At 36.9% G+C, this 12,980-nt stretch overlaps 1 protein-coding gene across 3 annotated transcripts in view; it reads right to left on the bottom strand.

Annotated features, from left to right (window-relative positions):
- Positions 1-923: 923 nt before the first annotated feature.
- The window catches only part of hapln1b (hyaluronan and proteoglycan link protein 1b), a 129,964-nt gene continuing 117,907 nt past the window's right edge, over positions 924-12,980 (bottom strand). For all 3 annotated transcript variants that reach the window (XM_028804712.2, XM_028804713.2, XM_028804710.2), the window contains exon 5: positions 924-3,051. In XM_028804712.2, coding sequence (XP_028660545.1) covers positions 2,762-3,051 — 290 coding nt within the window. In that variant the 3' untranslated portion in view covers positions 924-2,761. The remainder of the gene's footprint in view (positions 3,052-12,980) is intronic.

Genomic DNA, 12,980 nt, shown 5'->3' with positions numbered 1-12,980 from the left:
GCTTTTAAATTTCCAGCAATGATACTAAGTGCTTACCTGGAAAACTGGCTTGCTGTTCAGCTATGCCTTCTAATATATATACTTAGGTAAATCATAATACAATAATTAAGAATAACACATCAGAATAAGCCAGAAACAGTTTAGATGGTACATCTTTATGTAAAAAGAAGCACATAAGCCAGTAGGAGAGCATGACAGTTTGAATTAATCAGTTTTATGTGGCAGGAAATGTTTAAGATTTCATATACTGTAGATGTTAATTGGTCAGGGAAGGAGCAATGAGAGGACATTGGTGAACATTCCAAAGAAATATCCTGCATGGATATACAATACTTGTTGACAGGAAGGCTGGATCAGTGTAGTGTCGCTCAGAGTTCCAAGGACCAATCATCTTGTTTGAGGTTTTACACGGTACATGGCCTTTACTTTTTGACCTATAAAACCACCAGTGTAAACAAAGCATTGGAGACATTTTATGGACCAGTTTTTAGTAATTATTTCTTTGACAATTCATTTGTGGTGGCAGCCAGGGCACATAATCGGACCTTTTTCTATAAAATGATCAAGATATCAATTACCTTCAGTATTTTCAATTCCTTGTTGAATTTTCCCATAAAAGCAAAGTGTGAACAAACAGCCATTAAACATAAAACTCAAAGTACTTATCAATGAATATGGTTTTCATTTAAAAATACTACAAATCAAAGCATGTCTTTTTCCTCAACAAAATGAAGACTACAAGCAGAGTGCTGTCCAGGATCTCTATTTTTTTTTCAAAATAACACCATTCTTAACTAGAATGCTATGCTTAATTGCCACTAATTGACTATATAGAGAAATCCTTTTGTGTATGAACTAGAGTCCTGCTCCAACACAAAGTTAGTATTCTGCGCACATCTTGAAAAAAACATTGCTGCCCATAGTTAATGTTTTCAAGACTTTATTTTTTTCTTTCTCAAATTTAGTTCAAAAAGTATTTTACATGTAGATACAAATAATAGCCTCATATACTATTACTATCAGATATGTACATAATCAAATAGTAACTAATCTTACTATTGATGCTGAAAATATAATTAAGAAAAAAAAATGCTGTGCAAGGATTAATTCTATTAGGACTTTTATGCCTTCAGACATGGTCTGTATGCCATAGTACAGTTTTGTTACTGGCTTCTGCAGTCAGTGAACTGATTTGTTCACTGGAATTGGTATCCCTCACACTTAAAATGCATGATATTGCCAGCAATGTCATTTCTGCCTTCATGTGAACGCATGATATTAAAAGCACATACTCTATTGGCTAATTTAGTGGCGATTGTTTATAAAATGAATGAGCACCTGTAACGTAACACATTTAAAGCCTCATGGCTTTCACAGTGTTTCAATGCAAAATAGAGTGAGAAAACAGTTCAATTGTGCATTAATGCCTTTCATAGCATTACAAAAGCTATCTAAAAATCAAGCTGCTAGTTGTTGGAGGGAGATCTGCCCTGAGTAGCATCAAAATGTAACACCGCAAACTTATTTTTCCCAAATTCTATACTGTAATGATTGTGAGGACATATTTGTTTTTTTAAATGATGGAATGATTTTTATGGTTAGGTGTTGATTGTTGTCTGATCTATAGATGCTTAAACATTTAGCAATAGTATGTTCAAACATTGCTTTTCTGAAAACTTGTTTAGGTCCTTTCAGCATCATGGGACACAGTTATAGGAATTACTCATTGGGCTGTGTCAGAGCATCTAACACCAGCTTTTTAGCCAGATGTCTCTGAATGGCATTTCAAAAAAGGCCAAGGGTGAGGGGTGAATGCTGGTTTCCTACATAGTGAAACAACAAGATCCCACATGCAGCTGCTAGAAACACTGGGTTATTATGTAGGTAGTCCCCTCTGATCTCTCCCTTATCTAAACTACAGCTCTTGGAAATTATGACTGAAATGTTATTTCCTGTTCAGGTTGCTTGAAAAGCTTTCATTGTCAGCTCTGACAGGAATGGGTCATTTAACATTCTATGTCTTTTACTTGCTTATTTTTCAAATTAACTCTACAGCAAAAATCATCTAATTATTTCATAACAATTGAGATAATACAGTATTCATGCCCATGTTCTTTATGTAAAGAATAAGCCCAAAAGTGTACCTCATTCTTCTTGAGACAATAATTCCAAAAACAGTTTGACAAATACGCCATTTAATAATTGCTGTAAGGTAGCAAATTTACAGCAACCCCATTGGGTTGGAAAAACTTGGAATGGAATGGAAAAACTTGGTACTGTTTCACTTCTATCCTGTAATGTTCTGTATTTCCTAGCAGTGCAGATTTACATATGAAAAAATATCCATAAAATATTAATATCCACTTCAACAAGCTTTGCTATGTTTATATATCAGCCCTAGCAAAATTTCAAGCTGCTGCATGCCTCATTCACCCACGGAAGTTTGTTTCTGTTGGGATGATATAAGTTAATCATTCTTCATTTTTTTTAACTTCGACTACAATAATATATATAATTTTCCAGACATTAATTTAAGTTTAAAATATTTGAAAATGTCTATTAATGAAATGATCAGTTTTCATTTTACAAAAAAGAATCATTTACCTATTTTGTATGAAAATGATTTTGCTTTGTCTTACAGTAAGTAAAAGTAAAAAAAAAAGTTTCTCACAGTTTTGGAAAAATGATTTTGTTTTTTTTTTGTTTTTTTAAGAATAAATCCTTTATGTGTTCAGAGATGAATGGATTTTCTCCCTCCGTCTCAGTTATACGCTCGGAAACAATAGACACCATACAATTTGTGCTTTTTGTCAGGAAATCCCACAAAACGCACTGCTGCTTCTGTGGGACTGCAACGTCGTCGAGGTCTAGAGATAGGATAGCGGACGCTGCCATCAGCTAGCCAGCCACTATCACAGCGGTCATATCCCATCAGCTTCCAGGCTGCATACATCTGTCCCACTTTGGCGATTTGAGATCCATCTTTCAGACAGGCTTGCACTGCTTCGTCGTAGGTCAGCTTAGTCGGATGTATCAGGTAGTAAAAGCGACCTGTAAAAACAGCAAAGGTTTTAACCAATTTATCTGTCTAATCTAGAAATGCCTTATTTAATCTCTTATATTTACTGTATATAACAAATGAGCCATAATATTCAAGCACAACTACATAAATGATTTTTTAATTGGTACTTAGTTTTTGTACATTATAAAATGAAAATTCACACCTGTCTCTCTTCAATCCAAATAATTCTGAAGAGTTAACAAGAAACACATAAGTAAAAAAATAAAGGAAGTAAAACATAGTAAGTAAACAAGTATAAAAGGCAAATAGAATATGTGGCGGGCGGCCTGGTCCTATGCCTGGCCGGGATGCCCCTTCTACTTTTGTTCCGGGGGAGCAGTCATGGGCTCCTCAGTACCTCCCTCAGGACGCTTGATGGCAGCCTCCCTGGTTGACGATGGTGCCTCAGTTTCCGGCAGAGTTCCATGGGAGATGGAGTTCTCCACAACCCTGTGGGGATCTGGGGTGGCTGCCAGGGGTGCTGCATGGATCCCGGAGCCAACCTGGACACCTGTACAGCCCTGCCCGGAACTGCAATTAGCAACAGGTGATCAAGCACCTGGAACACTTCCAGGTGGGCTATAAAAAGGGCCAGCATCCACCACTCAGGAGCCAGAATCAGGAGGAAAAGGACGAGGTTGCCTGGGAGGAGTGGTGGTGCCAAGGTGGAGAGTTATGTGGTTTATATAAAGTGCTTTTGGGACTGTGTTGTGGCTGGGGGGTTCACGGGAAAGACGTGCCCCCCAGCTGAAGAAAATAAAAGTCTTGTGTGTTTTTACACGTGTCTCTGAGTGAGTCTGTGCTGGGTCGGGCGCTATATAGCGCCTTTATCACAAATAAAATAATTGTACTTGTCTGTTATGACTCGACTTTTGTTCTTTATTTTTATTTGCTTTACTTGACCTCAAAGGACAACTGAAACTTCATTCTTTTGATTTTAGTGGTTACAGAATTCTGTGGTCACATTTACTTCTCGATTTGATGCATTTTAAACAGTGTTATATTTAAGTCATGTTTTTCCGCAACACTATTTTTAAAACGGTTGTTTTGATGATCGCTTGCAATTATTAGGATGACCAGGACTGTCCAACACATGACATTGTTACCGGAACGGGATACAAGGTCCGCATCATGCACTTCCTGGTTTGTCCAAGCTTCTGTGAATTCAACTTGAAAAGTTTCTAATGTTATTTTTTCTGTGTATCATTTTGATCCCAGGTTACAGAATCTTTACTGTCTTTTGTCCACATCTCTGGCTCAGTGTACCTGTATATCATGGTTTCTGACTCTGACTATGATTTTCATTTTGTGCACTGAGGTTCTCAAGATTCCCGATCTCCTGGTAGTTGACCTTGGCTAGTTTATACTTTTTCTTTTCAAGTACACTTGTCCCACTGGATGTAAATATTAAAGTCTCTGTATTACCAGCAATGTTGAGGAACGTTACTTTTAAAACTAACCTTAGTTACATTACTCATTAATTACAAAAATGTAACTAAATGTGCTATCACCTGATGCTCGAGCACACACATACATGATGTTACCAAACTGATAGAATACTTCTGCAAAATAATAGTTTTATTTTTGAGTGTTGGGAGTAAATTTTGGTAGTAACACAGTAAAACTTTTTTTTGGTAACACAGGTATATTTTACTCCAATAAAATAACTATTGTGTTACATCACTTGTTACTTTAATCAGTGATCTGACTATATAACACACATTTTTAACACATTACACTGACTGATAGTGGGGTTGCCCACCTATGAAAAATCTTCAGTCTGTTTCTCTTAGGGTCTGTTCATGCCTTTATTCCAGTCTACCACTACACGTTTCCGCCAATGTAACATCTAGATTTATTGATGAACTGAAAGGACGGCCTTTAAATGCAATTCAAAACTCTGGTATTTCTGGGGTGGGGGTCCATCCTTGCCCACCAGGTCATAACAACTTCTTGAGACCCCGTTATCCCTGCACCTTAGAATGTCTTTTAAAGGGCCATCTGCAAAGTCGTATCTGGGCTACCTACTATCTGTTTTCTGCACCAAACACAAGAAAAATTTTGACAAAGATTTTATTTCATTATTTTAATTGCAGAAATACTGCAGTAGCACTAGGGTGTTATACTGTGTTAGCCATTATGAATGTAGTGAGAAAACAATCAAAATGAGACCTTTTATTGGCTAACTAAAAAGATTAAGATATGCAAGCTTTCGAGGCAACTCTGGTCCCTTCTTCAAGCAAGATGTAATATGGAAACTGGAGTTCCCTGTTTTTATACAGACACCAGGACAGATACAACATTGGAAAACCTTTAAGTGAGACATCTTAAATGTAAAAAAATTAATAGAACTCTTCAGGCTAAGATTGATTTAGCAAGAGAGGAGAGTAATGTATAGGCAAGATCTTTGCTTTATGGTAGCTGTTAACAATACACCCAAACCTGAAACACACAATTTTGCACACTAGCAAATATTGTGTACCATATTGCTACACAAAAAGTAAACAGCGTGGTTTAAGATTTAAACTTGCTTATTTTCTTCTAATATTTATTCTATACTTGGTAGCAGTTCTTTTTGAAAATACTTCTCGATATAAGCTACATAAAACAGAATTTCAGCATTTTAAATGTTCAGGTCTTGATAGCCTTGGTTACCGTATGTCTTATGACAAATGGCTGCGGTTCATGAAAGCCTTTAAAACTCACTTATAACGTACTTCTTGTGTCACGCATACATCACTGTATATACAGGTGCAAGTCATGGAACTGGAAACGTTTGATGCTATTTTACTTCCCAGGTTGTTTTCACCTGATGTTTTGCTTTGGTCTTTCTGCATTTTTTTTAGCTTTATTTTTTTTACTGATTGATTTGCACTCAATTCCCTTTTTTAAGCTAGTGTGAAGTATAAGCTAGTCACAGTTCACTTTGATCTTGAGGATGTATGATATGTGAAACTCTGCTTTTCTTGCATGGTATGGGCTGTCTTTCTGCAGGTATTTTGGTAATGTAAATTTGCCATGCCACCTGGATATGAATGCATCATTATAAACAAGAACAGTGTGACACTTATTGTATGCAGTCAAATCTAAAATTGTGCTTTTCCCATCTGTTTATTTTTCTGATTTAATAAAATCTGTTTGTATTTTACTTGCCTGGGCAATCTCTGAGGGTTTTCATTTCATTCCTGTCTATTCCCAAACTGGCTTTTTGGGATTGTGTTATCTTTAATGAAATGGTCAGGGCAAAAGTCATTTGGAACCTCAAGACCACACATTCTTCAAAGTACATGTCAGCTGTGTACTCACTTCCAAGATTAACATTTCCAGTCCTTTTTAGTTTAATCTACCATTTAAAAACCTGGAGCAAGGAGGGCAGATTGTAAAGCCCTGCTTCACAATTAACTATAGGTCGTATCTTAGATGTTATACAGTAAATTAACTGCATGCTCCTAGAATTTGTGTAACATTCCTGCACACGCTCCAATAAGCTGTACACTCTCTGTTATTTGGACTAATAAAGTTCTAAGCATTATTACTATTTTGGTCTAATCACTGTCTGGTACCCCAACTGTTACCTTTCATACTACTTCTCACTGATCCTAAGTGTTAATTGTTTCATAATGAGAAATTTATGTTTTCTGTTGTCTGGTTACTAGCTTCTGAACTGCTGTTTGAGGATTTCAAAATGTGTATTATTGTAGATTGCTATGAGCATCTTTGCTATGATCTGTCACCTTATAAAGTAATTAAAAAAAAACCCTACTGTAGGTGTCACTTCCTTTTTTGCTGTTTCACAGCTCTTTCGCTATACCAGCTGGCTGCATGTTTAAAGCAAAGCGGGTACCCTCAGTTGTTCAACAAAGTATCATGAAATTACAATCATGCCAACTGACTCCAGCTTTACATACTTATCACTCAATAGTTGAACAGTAACCATCTTGACTGTTAACTGTACTTTTGTTTTAATGTCAAGCAATAAATCTTATTGGTAAACTGGAAACACTTCTGTAGTGCTGTGACAAAAGTCTTGGCCCAGTTTGATTATTTTTGTTATTGCTTAATTTTCACAGTATATTTAGTCAGATATTTTTCAAGCTATGTAATAGAATAATAAGAAAAGAAGAAAATAAACATATATAAAAGTCTGGTGCTTATTTTATTTTTTGGTGTGCAACTTTCAGTTACACTTTGCCAAATCTTGTGATCTCATTGCCATTGTTGGATAACTAGTTAGTTTTTCAGTTCCTTTACTTTAACAAACAGATCTGGTGTAAAACAAGTCGTGCTCAATCTAAATCTGATTACTTTTATCTTTCTGTTTCAGAGTGAAGTTGTCAGTACCTAGGGTTTACAAGCAAATTATGCCAAAATGAAAACAAAGTTTCTTTAATAAAACTTCTGATGTCTATCAAGGGTGGCACGGTGGCGCAGTGGGTAGCGCTGCTGCCTCGCAGTTGGGAGACCTGGGGACCTGGGTTCGCTTCCTGGGTCCTCCCTGCATGGAGTTTGCATGTTCTCCCCGTGTCTGCATGGGTTTCCTCCCACAGTCCAAAGACATGCTGGTTAGGTGGACTGGCGATTCTAAATTGGCCCTAGTGTATGGTGGGTGTGTTTGTGTGTGTCCTGTGGTGGGTTGGCACCCTGCCCGGGATTGGGTCCTGCCTTGTGCCCTGTGTTGGCTGGGATTGGCTCCAGCAGACCCCCGTGACCATGTGTTCGGATTCAGCGGGTTGGAAAATGGATGGATGGATGTCTATCAACTATTTCTAAGGTTCTGGAGTTTAACTGGCCCAACTTCATAGCCGTATTATCTATTAAAAGATTGCATAGTTCAGTGCTCAAATTATTCAGAAGGATCTGCCCATTAAAAAAAAAAAAAAACTTTCCATAAGTAAGATATACATTTCTATATAGTGAAACAGCACAGAAAAAGAATACTGGGCAAGCGCAAGCAATTCATTGTTCATGACTCAACCATAAGAAAAAACGTTCGGTAAATATGAAAAAGTAGAACATTAAATGAGGACCGTTCATTCAGCCCAAGACAGCTTGCCAATTACATCCACTTAATTCCTCTACCACAATATCAGTTTGAGTTTTGAATGCCCATAGAGCCTTACTGTCCACCACACTACATGGAAAGTTATTCCATGTGTCTGTAGCTCTCTGTGTGAAGAATAACTTCCTAACATTTGTGCAAAATTTACCCTTAACATTTTTCCAACTATGCCCCCCATGTTCTTGTTGAACACATTTTAATGTAGTTGCCCAGATCTACTATACTAATTCCGTTCAGAATTTTAAACACTCAATCATGTCACCTCTTAATCTCAGTTTGCTTAAAGTGAAAAGGTTCAGTTCTTTCAATCTTTCCTCATAACCTGCAGTCCTGGAATAAGTCTGCTCGCTCTTCTCTGGACTGTTTCCAGCACTGCTACATCTTTTTTAAAACCCAAAGACCAAAGCTGGTACACAGTACTCCGGGTGAGGCCTCACTATTGTTATAAAACTTAAGCATATCCTCCATTGACTCATAATAACCTCCTTAGACTTACAGTAGCAAGCTGGAAACTATTTCTCAATAATAAGCACATATGTGCTCTCCAAAAGTTTGTTTAAATGTATCAGAATCCTTCTGAAGATTTCTGCATTAAATGGGAAATTAAAAATGTGAACTTTCTGGCTGATGCATACAATATGATGTAAGAAGAAACTGTAAACCTTATACCCCTATATGATCTTCACACTATATTCCAAACATCGTGGCAGTTTTACAGAAGCTTTATTGAATCAGGCACCGGATGACTTGCCATGACTGAAGGGACCATGAATTGGAGGATTATTCAGGGTAATACCAGGCTTTCGATCTGTGAGCTGAAACTGTAAAGTGTTTGCATCATACAGCAAGACAATGAGCCAAAAAATGCATTAAATTCTAGACAGTAATGGTTAATTCTTCATGGTTAACGGAAATGAAATTGAGAGTTATGGAATGGATGTTTACCAGTTAACCCACACATATATAAGAAGAATATGTACATTTCACATTCACATGAGTAGGACAGGAGAGAAACCCAGTGTTTAGAGGCATGGAAGAACAACAGTGAGCCATGCAACACTGTATTATCTGTAATAAATAAATTAAATAGTAGGCTTGAAAATGTTGCCATATTGTCCTGCGGTGGGTTGGCACCCTGCCCAGGATTGGTTCCTGCCTTGTGCCCTGTGTTGGCTGGGATTGACTCCAGCGACCCCCGTGACCCTGTGTTCGGATTCAGCAGGTTGGGAAATGGATGGATGGATGTTGCCATATTTCTTTATTTGGTGTCTTTTATTTCTAATATTAGATTGTGGGTGAAGATCTTATTAGAATTTACTATAAAATACATACAATACACCAGAAATACAGATGGGGCAAATCATTATCATGACCCTGTATGCTTTTAATAATTTAAGTTCTGCAGGCCATTATGCTTTATTTTATAAAATTGCTGCTCTACAAGAAATATGAGCTATTTTCATATCTTTGTATTTTGTTAACTTTACATACTACCAGAAGGGCAATCTTCAGAACATTGACATCCATTTTTTAAATGCTAGAAGTCAAAACATAAGTGATCTTGGAAAGTAAAATCCTGTCTTTCAAGACATAGTATGTGATAATGCCATTAGCAGCTAAGTAAAGGCAAGTGCCTCTTTCGTCACCTTATGTTAGAACAGATCATAAGTCATTGTGGCCATTAGTATTGGTTGCTCCAATTTCAAATAAGCCTGTGCTATTGAGATTCATACTGACCAGTTGTTGGACCAACAGGTGTCCGGCTCTGGTACATATAAAGAGCTGAGCATCACTACACTTAAACCAGTGTTAGCATTATGCCCTTCTTTGCCACCTTTCAGACCAGCATTCATGAATTTATTTTCACACAACAAACTAAGCATTATGTGAAGCCAATCAGAAGTTGAAAGCAATGAAACCCCTGGAACATTTCCCTTGATAAAATGCAATCATATGGAAAAATCTGAATAAACCACAGCCAATCTTCACTGTAATGTTATTCTATTATGTGAGACAGTTGCTTACGTGTATGTTGTCAACATTTTTTACTTTCATCTGATATTTATCTGTAACATTTATTATGCAGAACTCTCAGATTATACCCTTCAGTCCTATAAAACTTTACAGTTAGCCCCATTGCTAAATTGTCTGAAGCCTAACACTCTTACACAGGGTTCCATTTGTAAACTTATACTGTATGATGAAAGGTTCAACAGTTGAATCAGAAAGGCTAAAATTAACCTCAAAAGAAAGTAGGAAAAAATTTTGTTATAATGGTATACCACATAAGAAGTATGGCCATATTTTTTAATGTATTTTATATGGCAAATACATGAACAGTATATTCAAAACAAATTTCTAAACCTTTATGAAAGATAACATCAATAGCATTACGATTTTTCTGTTTGTCATCGTGGGAAAGCAACTTTGCTCTGCTATGTAAATGAGTGACATTCTCTTTGCATTTCCAGATGCAAACAATTTGAATTTCTCCAATGAATAATAGGAGCTTGATCCAAAATCTCAATGAAGCACAGAGATGGATTAGCATTTATTAGAAATAAAGGCTTTTGTTGGCTGAATTCCAAGGTCTAGTTAATCACAGCCATATTTTGACAGCACTTCTATATCATGCTAATGTATTTTCTTCAATAAAAGTTGTCCATCTTTCCTAAAACACAATAAGAGTTCTAATTACCTTTTAAAATATGGTACTTCTTTCATCCTGTTTGTTAACTTGTTTTAAAAGGTATGACAAATTCCAACCCTGAAACTAGAAACTGCAACTTGATACAAAAATGAGCAACAGTAACGTCTCATAGCATTTTGTTTGTGTTCTTGTAATGCCATAATAGTATAGCTGCTTTCAGAGCTTCTTACCCCATGTAAATAATGAAAGCTTTGAACATAACCCAATTTGCATAAGTCTTGTTTAAATGACTGACAGATTGTGAGATTTTTGCTACTTGTTTTGTCTTACCTTATAAATGGTTACCATACCTTTTATTTTTCAGACATATGCATACTTAAATGCATTTTTATTCCCTTTTGTTTTCATTACATTGTCCCCGTAATCACATTTTAAGTGTTCATTTTCTTGTGACATAAAATATGCAACACATTGTACTAGATGCTTGCCTGTCAGTAAAGCCCTTTTTTAAAACCTGTCAGTTTGGGGGAAAAAACACACACACAAAAATATGATGCCCCCAATTCTTTAGTAATGTAGAGGGCAATGCTCTGATACCTTTCAGTGTAAGGATATATGGTGTAGGAAGCTAAACAAGAGAAAGTTTCCTTATTTAGGTCCATGTTATGTTTCTGTTGACAGTATTTTTGTTTTTTGTCTTGTGGGATTCAAAACCACCATTAGAGGGCTTAATATTAAAATAACATGTCCTGAGACTGAAAACTTTCTCTGTATAATGGAAAACCCACCTAGAGTCATGTAATGTCAACTTACAGAAAGACAGAAGTTTTCACTGTAGTATATACTTCTCTATATGGTGATGCGCATTAAGGTCCATAGCTGTAGGCAGGTTTATTTTTTAAAAAACTAGGGGGCTTCGCTCGCCAACCCCCGTGTTTGGTTTTCTGGATACACACTTTTAAGATTTTTTTTCTTTGAATTGTTGCTATTTCATTAGTTTCACTTTTATTTTAGAACTTCTGTAAAAACAATATTTGTAATCTTGCGAGTCCCAATATGCTGAATCTTTTTAATGAGGTCAGGACAGGTTTCTCTGTTTGGAAATTCAGCACAGACAAAACGATCTATATCATTAGCAGTTAATTTTTTTTTACAAAGTAAAAAATTAAGTAGAGTTCTGCATTGGACTCCTGTCTGTAAAGTCGTGCTATTTTCCTCTCACAGTTCCAAAAGTACATGGGGTTACCAAGGTGATACCCCAGCTTTTGTCTAGGTTTTTGTACAAGGGCTAGACAGAACATTTTTGACTCCTGGGGTAAATTTAGCTTTTTAAATAATCAGACAGATAAATATAAATACACAACAAAGTAACCAATAAATGCATGTGCGGTAAACTCCGTTTTTGAAATTCTCAACATTCTTTATTTGTCACATGCATAGTTATACAGGGGGCGGCACGGTGGCGCAGTGGGTAGCGCTGCTGCCTCGCAGTTGGGAGACCTGGGGACCTGGGTTCGATTCCCGGGTCCTCCCTGCGTGGAGTTTGCATGTTCTCCCCGTGTCTGCGTGGGTTTCCTCCGGGGGCTCCGGTTTCCTCCCACAATCCAAAGACATGCAGGTTAGGTGGATTGGCAATTCTAAATTGGCCCTAGTGTGTGCTTGGTGTGTGGGTGTGTTTGTGTGTGTCCTGTGGTGGGTTGGCACCCTGCCCAGGATTGGTTCCCTGCCTTGTGCCCTGTGTTGGCTGGGATTGGCTCCAGCAGACCCCCGTGACCCTGTTTGGATTCAGCGGGTTGGAAAATGGATGGATGGATGGATGGATAGTTATACAGGACAACACACAGTGAAATGCATCCTGATCCGCTTATCAAAAACTGTGCAGTTAGAATAATATCAGTTAGATTAACAAAAAGTCATAGATTGAAAGATAACAGTATAGTAGAACATAATAAATAAGTATAATTACGTGAATGAAATAGAATTAAGTGTTAAGGTGCAATAGTGTAGTAATTATTGTGCAAAACCAAAGTTAGACTGGTGCATAGTTAAATGAGGCAGTTTGTTTGTTTGCGCTACTGCGATCTTTACTTTCTTTTTTTATATTTTCTAATTTTCCTACTTTCATGTCCTTTAACTTTCTCCACATGTGTATAGTGCCTTGTTTTTTTTTTGGGTTTTTTTTTGAGCCTTTCTAATTTCACTGGTTTCAT

The sequence above is a fragment of the Erpetoichthys calabaricus genome, chromosome 7 (assembly GCF_900747795.2).
Source record: "Erpetoichthys calabaricus chromosome 7, fErpCal1.3, whole genome shotgun sequence".
Taxonomy (NCBI): Eukaryota; Metazoa; Chordata; class Cladistia; order Polypteriformes; family Polypteridae; genus Erpetoichthys; species Erpetoichthys calabaricus.
This window is presented reverse-complemented; position numbering and strand designations above follow the sequence as displayed.